Genomic DNA, 19040 nt, shown 5'->3' with positions numbered 1-19040 from the left:
GTTCTGGTAGCACATGTGGGCCCTTGGCAGCTGAGAGGGTTAATCCTCCATTTCTTTATTCTGGCGAAACTCCCACTGATTTCATTTTGGAGTTGTGCCAGCGTAAGGAGGGCAGGATGGAGCTGTAAAGTGATAAAGGAGTAGGTGGGTAATTGCTGTAATTCAGATGTCAAGTAACCAGCCAGACTATTGTGTCTTCTCTTCCCTTCATGTTCCTTTGTATTTTTCCACCGTGAGCAGCCCTGTTTGATTCTGACTGCGGTGCCTCTGCATTCTCACCTATTCCAACAGGCTCAATCTCATTTTCTGTCCTGTATTCAGCTGGGAGATTAGTAAACCAGAAAGTGTGTGGAATGTAATTTGCATTGTGAGTATGAGACATGATCCCCAACAGCAATATTCTCCCCTGGGTTAAAACACACCTGACATGATAGGACATGGGCCTGGAGGCCATTAGAGTCCAATTCTGAGTCGCACCAGCCAAGGGTGCTGGAACTTTTGTAGAAGTGGGTGCATAACAACGAAATTCCAAATTCTTATCTCCTGGAAATAATTTTAATTTTAGCAACACGCATACAGGTCCCAGTATAAACAATGCAAACTCCTTTTGGAGGCTTTTAGATTCTACTGCTGTATAAGCTGGATGGGCTTTGCTCCACTGAGGTCAGTAGAAAGACTCCCATTAATTTCAGTGGGCTTTGGATCAGGACTAACTTCGATCCCATGAGATCAAGCATCGAAAAACAGCTCTACAAATGTTTGAGTGCTAGCCACTGAGATACTGGGGGCGGGGGGGTCAATGGCAAGACTGTCAGATTTTTTTTGAGTCAGGTGACCTGGGTTCTGTTCCCATCCTTGCCACTCTTCCAATATGTGACATTAAGCAAGCGCTTGGCCCTGTATTTTCCAATGTGAGTGCCACCTAAATCCACTTGGGTACCTAAATGAAAGTCCTGAATTTTTCAGAGGTGTTGAGCACCCACCTCCATTTTCCATTAGAGTCAATGAGATCATTCATGTGGAGTAGGCGAGGAGGATTTGGCTCTAGTCATGTTCTTGCTGTGAGAGTTACTTGATGGCAGAGTACAGTTCTCCTCCTCCTTCTCTCTCCCAGACAAACTATCTTTTTCTGCATGAAAAAAGTAGAATATATACTATTGGGTGTTTAGTTTAAAAACAACGAGGAGTCCTTGTGGCACCTTAGAGACTAACAAATTTATTTGGGAGTAAGATAATTTTAAAAATGTGTATCTTGCTTAATATTTATTCAGCACACTAAAAATATCTTCTGGGCTTTGCTTTCATTTGGCTCATAAACCTGACTGTTGCAACTCCTAAAAACAATATTTATTCAGTACATTAATGCACCATCGAATTTCAGAGATACTTTATATTTCTGTCTATGATACTTATATGTCTCCTGTTGCAATACAATCAGAGCATCTCACACCCTTTAACCTATTAACCTCACCAGACCGCTGTGAGATAGGACAGTGCTGCTGCCCTCATTTCTCAGATGGGGAACTGAGGTTCAGAGAGGCTAAGTAACTTGCCCAGGGTCACACAGGAAGTTGATGGTGCAGCAGGAAATTGAAGATGGGTCTCCAAAATCCCAGTCTAACACCCTCACAGCTGAACCATCCTTCCCTGATTTCTTTATTACAGGCGTAATTCTGCCCTGTTTTCTCCCGCTTAGTAGTACCTGTCTCTCAGAGTAGTCTCCTTGCTATCGGTGAGACTACTTGTGGCTAGTTATGGGGGCAGGAAGCAGAATCAAGCCCTGTGTTCTCATGAAACATTCAGCCTGATTTTTTTTTTTAATAATTTTTTGGCATTTTTACGATAGTGCAAAGGCTTTATGCATTTGTGCTGTAGGAGCTGAACATACATGTTCATTTGATTGTATAGTGAGTTATTCTGTGATTCTGCTTAGCAGGCAGGCTGTGTGTTATACCGGTACATTCAGATGAGGTCATTTATGCCCAGATTTCCTAGTTTTTGGCCTAACCCTTGTATGAGCATTCAGGGGAGGGGAAGAAGAGCCTTCCCATTTGTGTGGTCCGTGTGAAGGCCAGGCAGAAATGATCCCTAACTATGCCCACAGGGACGCCCAGAGCCCCAAATGGGGTGAGCATGGCTCCTCCTTCTAGTACCCCAGCCAGCCCCACACAGAGGGGCTAGGAGTGTTCTGTAGGGATGTAGCAGTCTGTGCTCTCCTCTATGCACTGCGAAGCTCCAGGAGGCAGTCTGCCTCCCAGAGTATCTGAGCTCCCCCTGGAGCAATGCAGCACTGTTCCGTCCCCAACACGGTGCTGTGCCTACAAGGCACAATCAAGTCCTCTATGATTTATTATGGGCTTAGACTTTACAGTTTGAGTAACTCCAGAATTCCTTGTTTGGTCCCTTAGAATATACAGCTTTGAAGAGATCCGTTTTTGTAGTGAGATTGCTAGGGCCCTGTGGGTAAGAAATTGCCAAGAGATCCTGCCTCATTCAGCCCAGATTCCATGAGCTGTACCTCCTCCAGCTCCTGCCATCACTTGCTGTTTTTGTGCCTCCCTTGCCTCCCATCACTCTGCCTATAAGGAGACAATTTTATCCCGTTGGTGTAACGCTGGCAGTTCTGACTGGGCCGGCTCCAGCTTTTTTGCTGCCCTAAGAGGTGAAGAAAAAAAAGGGGGGGACCCCGATTGACCTGCTGCTGAAGTGCCAACGAAGAGAGTGAGTGAAGGACCCATTGCCAAATTGCCACCACAGACCCGGATGTGCCACCCCAACAGCGGATGGAGTGCCGCCCCTTTCTATTGGCCACCCCAGACACCTGCTTTCTTCGCTGGTGCCTGGAGCCGGCCCTGAGCTCGGAGCACACGGGCATGTTCACTGCTTCAAAGTTGCTTTGTGACCAAGAAAACTGTGGGCCTGATCATCCTCTCATCTATACCAACCAAGTCCATTGGCTTCAGTGGAGTCACTCCAGATTTCTCCTAGCATAAGGGAAAGCCATATCAGGGCCTGAAGAAGGGAATTCTCTCTAGCTCTAATGGATTTCAGAAATAGGGACTCACTAGTCGCTATCACTTTAAAATGAATTTCTAAATGAAAAGACCCTTTATACTGTCAATACTATAACATGGAGATAACAGGTTCTGTTGGATTTCCATCAGCAGCTGCCTGTGTCAGCAGCTTTGCAGGAGCCTGAATACACTCTAGTTTCTGTGCTAAAAGCTGCTTCTCTGTGTTGTTTTTTCCTAGGTACAGTGTGCGTGCTGGTGCCTCATACTGCACTCGCCGCTCCTTTGTTGTGTAAAAATGTGTCATGTGTTCTCTGGAACATTTGTTGGTACAGCATCTGCAAATCACTTTTAATTCTCTCCCATGTCTCTTCCAAATGCAATTCAATTAAATAGACTGATGGTGTTTGTATTAATCTAAACAGCATTCTTGGCGAGCTGACAGGCTGAACTGGAAAGAGTTGTTGTGTTCTTTTCATGAGAGCCGTGATCGCAGCAGGGGTTTCTTGGACCAAATGTAGCAGGAAACTGTTTTTTTAATCTCATCTCTGGTAATGAAGAGAAACTGTCCAGAGCAGGAACACACAATACAGGACATGGTATGCGTCCTCATACCCCCTGCAAAACACATTGGGGGAGATTTGCAAAGGCACCAATGGCACGTAAGCACCTAACTCCCAATATTATGTATCAAGTGATAGCATCTAGGAGCCCTCGTCAAGACCCCAGTGTGCTAGGTGCTGTACAAACACAGAACAAAAAGATTATTCCTCCTCCCCCATAACTTACTATCTAAGCACGTTTATAATTCATGGACTTTCACTGGGAGTTTGGCGCCTGACTGCATATATGCCTTTGACACACTCTCCTGTTTTGTTTGTACTGAGAATCCCCACCCTGGAATAGTGTGACAGGGTAAATGATCTTGCAAACAAGACACGTATTTTGTGGAGGTATTTTCACAAGGATTTTCCTTTATATGCTGCCACAGTGTTGCGATTAACTAACCTCTTTATAAAGAAAACAAAAATGCCCTGGCCCAGGTGGTATACATTTCAGCAGTGTCCCTATAAGTCATATTCACGCTCGAAGTAATAGCAGTCAAGTCAGCAGAGGTGCAGCAGTGATTATTTATACCCCTCAGCACATGTGTTTAATATTTTCTAATCTCCATAGCATGGAGCTTTGTTCTGACATTTTTATTTTTTGCAATAGAGACATTAAAGAAAAATAGGTTAAAGAGACGTCCTACCAATCTTGGTCTCTAAGGTACCTGTCCTGGGGTTGGGGCATTGGACTGGGTTCAGTTCCCCACTCAGCCAGGGTTTTCCTGTGTGACCTTGGGCAAAGTCACGGGGCCTTAGGAAAATGAGGGAAATTGCACTGCCCTACCTCACTGGGGTGATGTTAGACTAAAATCCATTAATAAGTGTGAGGCGCTCCAAAACTGTGGTCACAAGGACCATAGAAGTGACCTAGACAGATATCCAAATGCCACCCAATTCCTCTCCCCAGCACATCCCATTCACCACGGCTGTGTAGCAGCGAGGTCTGTGAGTGTTTGTAGCTCCTTCTCCAAGGCCTGGCTCAAACCTTCTCACTGGTGCTTGCTGTTGTAGCTGCTTCTCCCCTCTCCTCACGTGGGCTGGGTCCTGGGTTCTTCGTTTTTCTGACTCCCAGCACCTCCAGCCAAGTTTTAGGCCCAGTACGCAGGGGGTGCTGGGATATTGCACAATGCTGCTAACAGGCAAGGAGTATAAAATCCAGTGCACAAGAAACACCAAAGTACATTAACACAAACCACAGCAAAAGAATGACACTCAAAATAACAGTGTTACAAAGGGGCCTTTATTTGGAGCAGGAACATAGATTCTGGAGAAGCAAAAGGTCAGTGTTAACAGATACTGAGCATCAACTTCCAACCCCACAACTCTTCCCAACCCCTCCCTGTCCCATCTGGAAGGTGCCAGGCAGATGGGACACTGGAGACAAATGGCACAGCACTGTGATCAGCTTAAACAAAAAGGGTCCATTTACAGTGTCTCTGCCCCTGGGTGGGGCAGGGTCCTCTTCTGGCTTCCTGGTCTGGCATCCTATGAGGGTCTTGTCTGGCTCTTGGTAGGGTGCTGGGTTGGTTCCCTGCCACTGGTCTGTGCTGGGCTGGAGCTGCCTGACCCATGCAACCGGATCCCACAACAATGCAAAGATGTCCCCTTTGCACACAGGGTCCGAGGGAGTCAACCAGGGATTCCCTGAGCTGCTCTGCTTCTCGCAGCTCCCAAACTCAGAGCTGAAACTTACAGTCTCTTTGTCTCTGAGCCAGGCTGGCTTATCCTGGGCCCAGCAAACAGCTTGTCCGGAGCCCCCATGCAGACGCCTGCCTGTTGACCTCAGTCAGAGTTTCTAGTCCATTCTGCCCCCATCCCTGATGCTGAGTTTGCTAGAAGATGGTGTCAGAAGACTCTGGTAGCCATGACAGTTGTAACCCCTTTGTTCGGATACTGTAGAGGCTCAGTCTGGCACTCCACAAGCTGGCAATAGGGTTGCCATCTGTCCAGATTTTACCAGGATTGTTCCTTTTCTGAGGTAGCTGTCCTGGGGAATCTGTGAGGGGGCTCAGTACACACTGCCTGCTGTCCAGTATTAGGGGCTCAGGAATATCATGGAGGGCCTGAGTTTTTGTACCTGAGAGGTGGCAACCCTAGTTGGCAAAGTCCAGGTGCGGATTACATGAATATCAATCATCTTCCCTCAGCAGCAAAGTAGCCTCAGGGCTGCCTCCCCACCACTGCCGCTCCCACCCCCACCCCACACACAGACACACACACCCCTGGATCCATTGGCTCTTCAATTCCACATGACAGAACAAGGAGTAATGGTCTCAAGTTGCAGTGGGGGAGGTTTAGGTTGGATATTAGGAAAAACTTTTCACTATGAGGGCGGTGAAGCACTAGAATGGGCTACCTAGGGAGGTGGTGGAATCTCCTTTCTTAGAGGTTTTTAAAGGCAGGCTTGACAAAGCCCTGGCTGGGATGATTTAGTTGGGGATTGGTCCTGCTTTGAGCAGGGGATTGGACTAGATGACCTCCTGAGGTCCCTTCCAACCCTGATATTCTCTGATTCTATGATCCTAGCCTTGTGCAAGAAATCCCCACGGAGACCATCGCTAGCCTGTGAAGCAGGGATGGACTCCCTGGGCTGGCTCCTTGAATCCTCCTTTTCCAGCACCAATCCTGCTGTGTCCAGTGCCTTCCACAGCTGCAGGGAGGACAGCAGGATTTCCCCCCCCCCCCCCCCGCAGTATTTAATTCATACCGAGTTGGGAGAGAATCAGATACTTGTTTAATACCATCCCTCTCCTACAGTTTAGCATGTAAATCCTTTCCAGTCCCCAGCTTTGTTCCCTTTCTTGCCTCCTCCAGTGTTTAGAAATGTGAGGGACGCCAAGCCAGGCATGTGCAAACCTCCCCATGCAGCTCAGCCCAGGTGTCTCAATCCTGACCCACAGCAAACCTACTAATCCAGCTCTTAGCCTTTTGGAAGCAGAGGCTGCCAGTTACAATGAACTGTGGTAAATTGCAAATTAGTGAAAGGGAGGAAACTGAGGCGAGGAGATCACCAAGATTATTTTCACTCAGAGCCTAACTGGGATTTGAACCCTAGACCCGAAGGGATGCTTGTTTAATTGCATTTTCCCCATTTGTTCACTTGTGTGTGGAGCCTTAGTTTACGCATGCAGCAGATTTTGACTTGGCAACGTCCAGACTCACTTAAAGCATATTTGCATTGTGCTGAGCTTCAGTGTTGCACCATCATGTGGCTACTTAATGCTGTGAACTGCAAATTTAAACACACAATGAAGGGGGGAAAAAACACCCTCTACTTGAATTTTTATTTGTCGCACCTTTGTACCAGCAATTATGGTATTGTGCTAAGCATCATTTATTTTCTCTGTTGCTCTGTGGTATTTATATCATGCCAATCACTGCAATTTACACTGCATATTGACACATGCAAACCCCACATGTGGACATTTGTATGTTCCAGGGCAATTGCAAGTGTAAGTCCCCTTCTTCCACCCACAAACGGCAGTTTGCTTGTTCTCCCGTAACCACTGCACTTTTGAAAGTCATAAAAACAAATTTCCTAAAGTACCAGATAGAATTAAATCCACTAACCAGAGCACATCTGTCTCAAAGGAAAATAGAGGGAGACATTTTTATTTCATTCTAACTTACCACTTAACAGAAATATACGAATAAGTTGGACAACCAAAAAGATTTTTGTATAAAGGACAAACTCTACCGCAAGCATACAGCACGAACACCCAATAAAACATAATGGGCTTCTCACCTTCCTTCTCTGTATCACCCATTAATTAAGATATAATTTTTTAACAGTGAGGCTAATTAATCACTGTAACAATGTCCTAACAAAACCAAATCTCCCCACCCCCCTCACCACCAGACAACCTCCCTACCCAAAAAGAGATTCTTTATAAAGAGGTTTGTTTTGAAACTGAGCAACAGTGAATATTCTGCCTTTGCTTCTGCTGCTTTGTCCAGTAGCCTCCATATCCAGTTTACTGATGCCATCTTCTGGTTGGTTAGTTATGTATGTTTATGTAGCAAAAGCCTCAGTCAGAAGCTTTAGTATTTATTAGTACTGTTAAAGAGTTTTCTAATCACATCCCAAAAATAGTTTTCCTTATTTTTAAGAATGTTGATCAAATGAAATATTAGAAAATTATTAATAAAGTAATAATATTCAGCATTTGTGAAAAATCATTATATTTTACAAAGACAGTTATGAAAGTATGATTCCAACAATTTTGCTATGTTTCCCATTGTTGACCATTAAGATATGGTGCCAATTTTATAATATTTACAATATATCTTATTGGTGGCATTCTCTCTGATCTGGCACCAGATTATCCCAAATCATTGGACGTTCTACTCCTTGAGAGAAGGTGAACAAGAACAAACCATATGTAATAGATGTCAGGATGCTTAATGCACTACTGGAAACCACTCAGATACTACAGGATGAGGGTGGTATAAGAGCCTATACAGAACAGAGTCGCTGTTTATGTGCTGCTGGGAGTTTTCAGTGTGTCATAGAGTTGGGGGACTCTGTGCATCTGGGTTGTGAGATCAGATGTGAAACTGAGACCCTGACTACTTGTGGTCATTAAAGATCTGATGGGATTTTTTTATATTCGCCCTAGTGTCCTGGCCAAATCCTGCATCAGGTAAATACATCCCACCTGTCAAAATCTCCCCCTACAGTTTCAGTTGGATATACTGAACTTCACTTCCTGACCTAAATGTATGCATAGTGTTGCTGAAATAAAGGGTTGATATTATTACCATTTTTGGTCTGAGTGGCTAGCCAAAATTTCAGGGTCCAGTAGGTTGTTCCAACTGGAAGTGGAAATTGATGGAGTTTGGTATTTTCTTTGATGCAGCTTTGTTTATTTACAAAGAAGGTACAAAGTCTTGTGTCCCTGAGCACCGAGGGACTCAAATGACAGGAAACAGCTTCTTTTGCTCAGAGCACCAAGAGCTCTCATTTCAGCCTGCACCTCTGACCCAAAACTTCTTTTCAGGTTTCTTCCAAAGTCAGCTTCCATGCTTTCCGCTGCTCCTTCAGGCTGTCTCTCTCACTCAGCCTGTTCCTGTCTGATCTCAGTTTCTGTGTGATCTCTCTACACACACACGCACACACACACACACTCTCACACTCACTCCCCTACTCAAAAGAATACTCAGCCAAAAAAACTCCTGGGTGGATTCATAGACTCTGGGACTGGAAGGGACCTCGAGAGGTCATTGAGTCCAGTCCCCTGCACTCATGGCAGGACCAAATACTGTCTAGACCAGGGGTCGGCAACCTATGGCACGTGTGCCAAAGGCGGCACGCGAGCCGATTTTTAATGGCACGCTGGAGCCTGCCGGGACTTCAGTGTGCCATTAAAAATCCTGCCAACGCGACAAGCTGCAGGGTCCACGCTGCCTGGCCGAAGCGTCCGGCTGAGCGCAGCAAGCCACCGTCCCCTCCCCCGTCTTCCCCCACTTCCCCTGGAGCCCTGCCGCCGCGCACACAGTGCTCTGGGGGCCGGGGCTGCATGCTCCCGCGGGGCAACATTTGGCTCCATGGGGACAGAAAACCGTTCCCGGCTCATTCGGAGCAACGCCGCGACGCGCACAGCGCTCTGAGGGGCGGGGCTGTGTGCACGTGGCAGCGACAAAACTCCGGATGAGCGGGGAGCCTGATGGTAAGGGGTTTGGGTCTGGGGTTGGGGGGGCTGGATAAGTGGTGGGGGCAGTCAGGGGACAGGGAGCAAGGTGGGTTGGATGGGGGGGTGGGATCCCAGGGGGGTGGTTAAGGGCGGGGGTTTCTGGAGGTGGCAGTTAGGGAGCAGCAGGGGTGCATGGGGCATGGGAGTCCTGGGGTCTGTTAGGGGGTGAGAGGTGGATAGGGGTCAGGGGACAGGGAGCAAGGAGGGTCCGGGGGGTGTGTCTTTGGAGGGGGTGGTCAGGGGACAAGGAGCAGGGGGGGTTGGATGAGTCGGGAGTTCTGGGGGGGGCTGTCAGGAGGTAGGGGTGTGGAGAGGGGTTGGGGCAGGCAGGGAGTGGGTGGGGGGGGGTTGTATGGGTCCAGAATTCTAGGGGTCCTGTCAGGGGGCAGGGAGCAGCTAGAGAGGCATGGGAGTCCAGGGGGTTCTGTCTGGGGATGGGGGTGTGGATAAGGATTGGAGCAGTCAGGGGACAGGTAGAGGATAGAGTCCTAGGGGGGCAGTCAGGGGACAAGGGACAGGGAGGCTTAGATAGGGGGTGGGGTCCCAGGAGGGGGTAGTTGGGACAAGGAGCGGAGGAGTTGGGGCTTTTGGGGGGGGCAGTCACCCAGCCCTCTGCCCTGAGCCCTAACCACCGTGCCCCCCTACACACACACACGCAGCCCTCTGCCCTGAGCCCTGCACCCCCCCACACACCCCATGCCCCTGCCCTGAGCCCTGTACCACCCAGCCCTCTGACTCCTTCACCCCAGCCATGACTCTGGCACCCCCACACATACCCAGCCCCCCTACTCTGACACCTGCACTCTCCTCACATGCCCCCAGCCCTCTGCCCTGACTCTTGCACCTCACACATCCCCAGCCCCCCGACCCCCCACATCCCATGCACCCCACAGATCCCCACCCCGCCCTGAGGACCAAACGGGAGCTTCTGCACCCCCACTCACATTCCCACCTGCACCCCTCACACCAAATGGGAGCTGACCAGGTAAGTGCCTCCACACCCAAACCTCCTGCCCCAACTCTGAGCCCCCTCCCTCATTCTAGCTCCTGGCCAGACCCTCCACGCCCAGCCCTGTGCTCGGTCCACTCCCACCCTCAGCTCAGTGCAGAGAGTGGAAGAGAATGGGCCAGAACCAGGGAGAAGGTAGGTACCCACTGTATGTGGGGAGGGCCGGGACCCCAGACCGGCAGCGGGCTGAGAGGGTCTGGCAGCCAGAATGCAGGCTGGCAGGAGCCGGCGGATGGAACCCCTGAGCGGCAGTAGGCTGAGCCGCTCAGCCCATTGTCGGTCTGGGGTCTCGGCTCTAGGCCCTGCACAGCCCGCTGCCGGTCTGGGGTTCTGGCTGCCAGACCCTTCCCAGCTGAGGTCCCGGCCGCAGGCCTCACTCATCCCAATGCCGGCCTAGGTGAACAGAACCCCAAACCAGCAGCAGGCTGAGCGGGCTGGCGGCGTAAGATTTTAATTTTAAATGAAGCTTCTTAAATATTTTGAAAACCTTGTTTATTTTACAATACAACACTAGTTTAGTTATATAATTTATAGACCTGTAGAGAGAGACCTTCTGAAAAACATTAAAATGTATTACCGGCACGCGTAACCTTAAATTAGAGTGAATAAATGAAGGCTCGGCACACCACTTCTGAAAGGTTGCCGACCCCTATTGTCGGTCTTTGTCCCCCTGTAGCAGAAAGGCCATATAAGAGGTTTATGGATCAGCTGCTGCTCCTGGCTATTAGGCGTAGGCCCTGATTCAGCAAGGTGCTTAAGCATGTACTTTGAATGCATCAACAGTCCTATTGCTTTAAACACGTGAGCCATTTAATTGAAGTCAAGTGCATGTTTAAATGCTTTGCTGAGCTGGGCTTTTAGGCCTTTGCATTTGGCAGCAGAGGCTCCTGCTTTCAGCTTGAGAGGCCCTGGGTGACAACTCCACTGTGTGGGGTGGGGGGGGTCATCATTCAGCAAAACACCACATGAGTTGTTGGGGGATGAAAGTTACAGTTGCCTTTGACTCAGTGAACAGCAGTGACTATAACCGACTGTCTCTGATGACTAAGTGCTGTGAGTGGTCAGCTCCCTACACAAAGGGTCCTGCTTCTACAACAATTAGCAGGAACATTTTCTGAAGTGTCCGAAGTCGCTTCTGAAAATGGGGCTTAGCTTCCAAAGTCCAGACCCTCACGATACTTAGCAACCGAACTCCCATTGATTTTAGTTGGAATTAGGCACCTAAATGTCTGAGGATCTGGGCCCCAGATCAATTTTATTCTAGATCCCTCCATCTTTAAAATGTATTCTCATAAGGAAACATTCAAGGAAAGCACTGAGCCCTTGATCAGAAAGGGGAGACCCGCTGACTGCAGGCGGATAGGGATGCTTGATGCCTAGGACCTGACCAGACTGGACCTACACTTCAGTCTCTTCAGCTCAGAGAGAGTTGGAGTAACTGTTCTAAAAGAAAGAGCTCTCTGCTGACAACTAAGAGCCCAAAGGGGAGCGACCCAGCATCAAGTTTAAACAGAAACAATACAAATCCAGACCACTGCCCGGCTCTGTTTATAGTGTAACTCTGGGGACATTCCCTGTAGGAGAGCGCCACCAAAGGTCAGCAGATGTTTGTGCTTGGGTTGAGTCTCTTCCAAACCTGTTTGGGAAGGTCCCCACCATTCCATGGTTCCTATGAGAGTGGCTGTGACTGAAATCACTTCTGGCAGATTTCACCCAGAGCAATGAACTTTGGTCCCAGGGCATCCAAGAAATCCTTGGGCAGTTCATCGTCGTCAATGAGCAGGGACCTGAAAGAGTCGCTTCTCTCTAGCATTCCCTCCTCGGCATAGATGTGAGGTTGGTAAGTGACTATGTCCTCCTCCAGGTTGCTGAAGTGATAGAGCCTCTGAGGAAGGGAAAGAGTACAAAAAAGAAAACAAAATCTCCCTGGAGACTCCATCTCTCACATCCCTTTGGAAGCCAGTGGGATTCATTTTAAGTAGCAGGTTAGCAAGAAGTCCCAGGGTGATACTGTAAGAAACACTAGTCACTCCCACCCAGCCAGCCAGCTCCTTTAAGGCACATCAGCTATGCCAAAGAGCGCCCCGGGAGCAGCGCTGCAATACAATAGCACTGGGAAGCTATCAGAAGAAATCCAAAAAGCATGAAAAATTACAAGTTCCCCAGCCAACACAGAACGGAAAGAGCAAGGAACCTGTCTTTACTCATGCACCTACCATGGGAAGCACTGCAGCACCCAGGGCCTGTCCAGAAAGGAAAAGGTGCACATGTGGTGGACATGCAAGTGTCCAGGTAACTTGTAGGTAACCAGAATGGCACAGCAAGAAGTGCTGGAGACACTAAATCTTCAGCAAAGGCTCAGAGATCGTTGTAAGTGACCCCTCCTCACACTCCCCCAGTTTGTGTACCTTGCTCTCAGCCAGGGGTTCGGATTCTGCTGCGAGTTAATGCCCATTTTACACACCCTAGCCCCTCTTCCCATTCCTGGAAGGTGTGTCTCTCCTATAAGCAGCTACAGCCAAACTAGAAAGTTCCCATGGCAAACCGTGTTCCATAGCCAGGACCCACTGACAATACTGAGGAGTTCAAAACCAGCCATTCCCTACCTGATTCAACATTTCACCCACTGTTTCTACAGTCACAGTGAGGGGTCTTCTGTGGAGTGTCTCCACGCGCCTAGAATTGTAGACCTCCTGAAAGAGAGACATAGCATTGGACCTCAGCAAGGCCATAGCCCTCCATCAAGATTTTACAAGTGTCATTCTGGTCTGAACAATTCCTCAGCATTTATTGTATGTTATAGCCATTTCTCCTGTGCAGGTGTAACCCACACACCTCCTGGGTGTGGTGTTCTGTCCCATCTGGTGGCACCAAGACCACTTAGAGAGAGAGAGGTAAAAATGAGTCTGCTCTATAGCCTTCACTAACAGCCAGTTGGCTTTTAGCTCATGCAGTACAGGCTCATACACTAAGCTCCAAAGGTCCCCACCTCGATCCTGCCCGCCGATAACCAGGATCTGTCGGCGTTACAAGTGGGGGCTTGTCTGGGATTTCAACTGGGAAGATTCTGATGCTCAGGACACGCTTCCTCAGTTAGGGGAGTATGTAACCTACACAGTTCCTGGGTGTGGTGTTCTGTCCCATCTAGTGGTACTGAGACCACTTAGAGAGAGAGGTAAAAATTAGTGTGACCTACAGCCCTCGCTAACAGCCAGGTAGCTTTTAGCTCATGCAGTAGGGGCTCATGCACTAAGCTCCAGAGGTCCCTGGTTCAATCCTGCTCACCAATGACTGGGGTCTGTAGGCATTCATGTGTCTTGTCTATTTAGATTGCAAGCTCACTGGGCAGGGACCAGCTGCTACTCTGTGTTTGCACAGTGCCTAGCACGATGGGCCCCAGTCTTGGGACCACCATAAACATGGTGAATCATCATAATTCATTGCATTCCTTTCAGTTAAAGACACCAAAGACAGGACCTGATCCTGCCAATATTTACTCACACAAGTAGTCCTTACTCGCAACGTCCTAATATTTTAAGTGAGGCTTACCGATTCAGGGTTATGCTATGAAAATAAAGGTGCTATGCTTTGCATTTTTTTTCTAACCTGTCCCCAGACAGACAGAGTTTGTGGAGCCCATTAGTGAGCATAACACAGTGAAAGGCATTCTACTTACGTGGGAACTGTGGTTGTCACTTACTGGTCTGGCCTGGACCATTGTACTGGCACTCTTTAAAAAATAAACACAGGGAACTGTTGTATGATTCCAGGAAAGTTATTAGGGGTTAATAAAACCCATCACAGTTAACCTCTCATCCCTTCCACCATTCCCCCCTTCTTCACCCTCCCCCCCAATACTCTATGCTAGTTTGTAGAGTTTACTTACACATAGACCTTGGTCAGAGTGTCCTCGACTGGATGTAAGGGAGAGAGATGGTGCCATTCCATTTACATCCTACAATGACAAACAACAAGCTCACATCACTAAAATACCTGGCTGGATAGTTAAGAATCTTGTAACGGGAAATAGTTTTATTCTGAATGGAGACTAAGCTTGAGAAATGTCAGCCTCAGAAAATGATAAGTGACTAAGCACAGTGCTCAGAATGGCAGTGCAATTTCATTTTACTTACAGGGTTATTATTTTCAAATAGGGCTGTCTTAGTTATTCTTTTCACTCTGGTTCATGTCATAGGCCATGTGTTAGGCACATGTGTGATGTTGGCAGACCAGGTGCCAGCTCATGCCAAAGCCCCAGGTCAATTCACTTATTAGTATTGACCAAAGTAATTGTTGAATATATAAGAATGTATTTGGCATTTAAGCATCATGAAAAAGGGATGTTACATGCATTCTTTTTTACCTATCTGTATCCTGTTATAATGTAATTGCAAACATTTACATTGTAAATACCCCTGTAACTAAATAACTCTTCAAAGAAGCCTTGTGGAATGCTAATGAAGGACTTTGACAGAAAAGTGTTAATTTCAAATCAAGTGGCCATAGTATGTGATGACCGGAGGTCAAGGATTCAAAATTCATTCCTCTCTCCCTGTCAGAGGAAAAGCCCAAATGGATAGAGACACTGTCAGCTTGTTTTCTGTCAGGAGATGGATTCAAGGAAAGACCTTTGATCTCTGGACTGCTTGGACTCTTACAGAGAAGTGTACCTGATGCAAAGCAGAGATCCCCAGAGACAATCTGAGAAGATTTTTGGGAAACTGGCAGTGTGGTTTACTTTACTATAGAATTGGCTGCCAGTGTTATCTTTGGTGTAAGATCTGGAGTACCAATCAATATGGGGTAAGTGACTGGTCTCTTGGGACTGGAGCAACCTGATGTGGTCTGTTTTTGATTTCTGACCTTTTATCACAAAGTCCAGTTTGTCTGGGTGGCTGGTGAATCTACGGGGACTGTCTGTGACTCCATGTTAAGACTGATATAGCAATCCAGGAGTTCACATTTGTTACTGATTTGGTGAAATCTAACCATACTACCAGCTTGGGGTAACTGCCCTGTTTTCCGACAGTCTGCCCTGAAGTAGGCTCACAATTGTGAGCTACTCCAGACAGCATGACAATATCTCAGTGGTTTGAGCATTGGCCTGCTAAACCCAGAGCTGTGAGTTTAACCCTTGAGGGGGCCGTTTAGGGAACTGGGGCAAAAATCTGTCTGGGGATTGGTCCTGCCTTGAGTAGGGGGTTGGACTAGATGACCTCCTGAAGTCCTTCCAATTCTAATATCTACTTAGGGTGTTAAAAAGGGACCACTCCATTTACAAGAATATATAAACAAACAAGTGGCTACCTCAGACATTTGTTTTCCTTTTCTAACTTCTGCATATGTAGAGAGTTGGCTAGCATAATCTGGCATAACCTGCAGAGGGCAGAGATGGAGACGTGCATTCATTAAATGTACAGAACAAAGGACTATTAATCCTGATTGGCTCCTCACCGATATTTTGCAGCCCCTGCCCTTCTTCATGTCATCTGTTATTTCCCTGTTCTCACTAAACAGGCAGGTATCACATGGCAAATAGAGACAGAGGAGCCACTCAAATCTTTCCTCAGCAAAGCACCAGGTCTGCCTTGTTAATACATTCCAACGGGATGAGGTGTCCAAGAAGAAGGTTACCCAGAAAACCATTGGAATGGCAGAGGATGCATCAGAGTTAGTCCTCATTACCTGGATAACCCAATACCATACAACAGGTCATTTTCCTGCCACATTCTGCTGAGAAAGGGAGGAGCGTTCTGCTCAAAACCAAATGACAGGAGACATGAGTGATAAGACCAGATGGTTGATAATCTGGGCAGACAGATGTCGAGTTGGCAGGATGCTCACAATAGGAAAGTGGATATAGCTCGATTGCCCACCTGAGACAAAACATTTTCACACTCTTCATTGTACTTGATTAAAGTCTGGTTGCCTTCTTCAAAAGGGAGATGGGCTTGGCTTTTCCTGTTTTCAGACCCACATGAACACCGCAGCACAAGACAGCCTGCCACTGAAACAGGAAAAAAATTACCAGAACTACTACTGACACCTCACAGCCTTTCAAAGCAGCCCTGCTGGCACCTCACTGAGCTCTATGAATGTAGAGGTCAGATTTCATATCATTCATTAATTCATGTTTCAGACATAAGAAACATCAGACTGGACTATACCAGGGGTCCAGCTAGCACAACATCCTGTCACTGACAATGGCCAGCTCCAGCTGTTTCAAAGGAAGATGCGAGAAACCCCGCAACAGGCAATTGTGGAGTAACCTTCCTCTATGGGAAATTTCTGTCTAATCAACTCTCCAACACCACCTACTATGAAGAACTCAAAGACCCCACACCACAGGAATTTAAGGATATCATCAAATCCTTCTCCCAAACAACTCCAAGAGAAACTCTACAAACTCATCCCCCAAGAACCCACCACTGGGACCTTCTACATGCTTCCCAAGATACAAAACAAGGGAACCCAGGCAGACACATTATATCTGGCAACGGTACTCTCAGTGAAGGAATATTCAGACTCTTAGAAACCATCTTCAAATCAGTCACCACACAAAAAGACTTTCTTTAAGACACAACCAACCCACAAACTCCAGAACATCAACAATTTCCCCCAGGACACCATCTTTGCCACCATGGATGTCACTCCTTTATACACCAACATCCCACACAATGACAGCATTGCTGCCTGCCTCAAATATTTACAAGACGCTGGACAACACTCAGATGTCTACCCTGAACACATTGCTAAACTCATCCATTTCATCCTGACCCATAACAACTTTACATTCAACAACAAACATTTTGTTCAAACCATGGGAACAGCCATGGGTACTAGCATGGCTTTCCAATATGCCATCCTCTTCATGGGCCACTTGAAGAATTTCTGGACAAATGCACCAGAAAACCACTGATAAACTTAAGATATGTCTATAATATTTTCATCCTCTGGATAGATGACCTAAAATTCCTCATAGATTTCCACCACAACTTCAACAGCCACCATCTGTCCATTAAATTCTCTCTGGAAAACTCCCACACTAGCATCAACTTCCTGGACACCAGAGTCAGTTTCAACAATGGAACCCTACAGACAACTATGTACAAGAAACCCACAGATCACCACGCTTACCTCCACAAATCTAGCAACCACCTCAAACACACCGAGAAAGTTATCTACAGCCAGGCACTCAGATACCACAGAATATGCTCTAAGGAGAAAGTCCAGGATATACACTTTAGCGCACTGAAAACTGTCTTTACCAAACAAGAACACTCCACCAGAGAAGTGGATCACATCATGGTACCAGCCCTGAGAGAACCTACTTCAATACAGAAATAAAACACCACCTGCCCCCACACCTTTCCCTGTCACCTACCACCCCTTACTGGAACCCATAAGAGGAATCAAATAAATAAACCCATGCTCAGTTGGAACCCATCCTGAAAGAAATCTTTCCTGAATGCCCTCTGCTGGCCTTGAAACAATCCCCCAGCCTCTCCAAGCTCAGCATCAGAAGCAAGCTCCCCATCGACTAGGACATACCAACTCACAGCTGCACCAGACCCTGCCAAAACAGATATGAAACCTGCAGACATATCTCCACTGCTGCAATGATCAACCCCTATCTCCATTGCTATCATAATACATTGTATACCTCATTCAGTGCACTAACATGCCCAATTATAACTATGTGAGTGAAACCAACAATCACTACCATCTTGAATGAACTCACACAGGAAAATAAGACAAAAAACACCCCATCACTGTGGGTGAACTTTTCACAAAGTGATCCTGTTATATCTGACCTCACTGTCCTCATCCTCAAAAGAAACCTGCACAACACCATCAAAAGACAAGCCCGGGAGCTTAAATTCGTAACTTTGCTAGACACTAAAAATCATGGATTAAATAGAGACACTGGATTTATGGTTTATTAAAACAATCTATAACTCACCAACAAAACCTACCCCACTCCCCCAGTGATGGGAGGTCCCTTGAAATCTGTGTTAGGCTAAACGATCTGTTCCACTTTGTACTGAGTGTCACAGCTAAATACGTTTCCTAGACCTCAAGAAGAGTTCTGTGTAAGCTCGAAAGTTTGGCTCTTTCACTAACAGAAGTTGGCCCAACAAGAGATATTGTTTCTCTAATATCCTAGGACTGACAGGGCTATAACACTGCATATCTATTCCCAATCAGTTAGGGCTTGGCTAATGCCAAAAGTTTTAGCCTTATACATTTTAACTTCATCCAGGAATTTTCTCACTATCCTTGTAAGTGCCTACATTCTACTCAAATTTTCTGTCTTCCTACAGAACTCTTCTTGGCCTCAATGATATCGTTCTAATGAACGTGTGACTAATGTTGGCATGTGGCCATGAGTTCCACAGGTTAACTGCATGCAGTAAAAGAGAGAATTCCCTTTTATCCATTTCAAGTGTCCTGCCTTTCCATTTCATTGGAGGTCCCCTATACTAATACACGAAACGGTCAGCAGGAGCATGACATACATTTCACACTCCGCCTTATCTCATCTCCTCTCTAAAATACGCTGCCCTGAGCTTTTCATTTTCTCCTCAGATGGAAGGCTTCCCAGGACTGTTCATTTCCACTGCTCATCTCTGGACCCTTTCTGTTTTGATTATACTTTTGAGACAAACACACTGTTCCAGATGAAAGTGTCCCAGGTCACCATGGGATACCATTGTAG

At 47.0% G+C, this 19040-nt stretch overlaps 1 protein-coding gene across 1 annotated transcript in view; it reads right to left on the bottom strand.

The window, feature by feature from the left end:
- Window positions 1-11859: 11859 nt before the first annotated feature.
- Window positions 11860-19040, bottom strand: part of CDH26 (cadherin 26) — a 32201-nt gene continuing 25020 nt past the window's right edge. The window contains exons 13-17 of the mRNA XM_050917774.1: window positions 16198-16328; window positions 14208-14276; window positions 13998-14051; window positions 12928-13014; window positions 11860-12206 (exon numbers count right to left, since the gene is read on the bottom strand). Coding sequence (XP_050773731.1) covers window positions 12015-12206; window positions 12928-13014; window positions 13998-14051; window positions 14208-14276; window positions 16198-16328 — 533 coding nt within the window. The 3' untranslated portion in view covers window positions 11860-12014. The remainder of the gene's footprint in view (window positions 12207-12927; window positions 13015-13997; window positions 14052-14207; window positions 14277-16197; window positions 16329-19040) is intronic.

This window comes from Gopherus flavomarginatus, chromosome 11, assembly GCF_025201925.1.
Source record: "Gopherus flavomarginatus isolate rGopFla2 chromosome 11, rGopFla2.mat.asm, whole genome shotgun sequence".
Classification (NCBI taxonomy): domain Eukaryota; kingdom Metazoa; phylum Chordata; order Testudines; family Testudinidae; genus Gopherus; species Gopherus flavomarginatus.
This window is presented reverse-complemented; position numbering and strand designations above follow the sequence as displayed.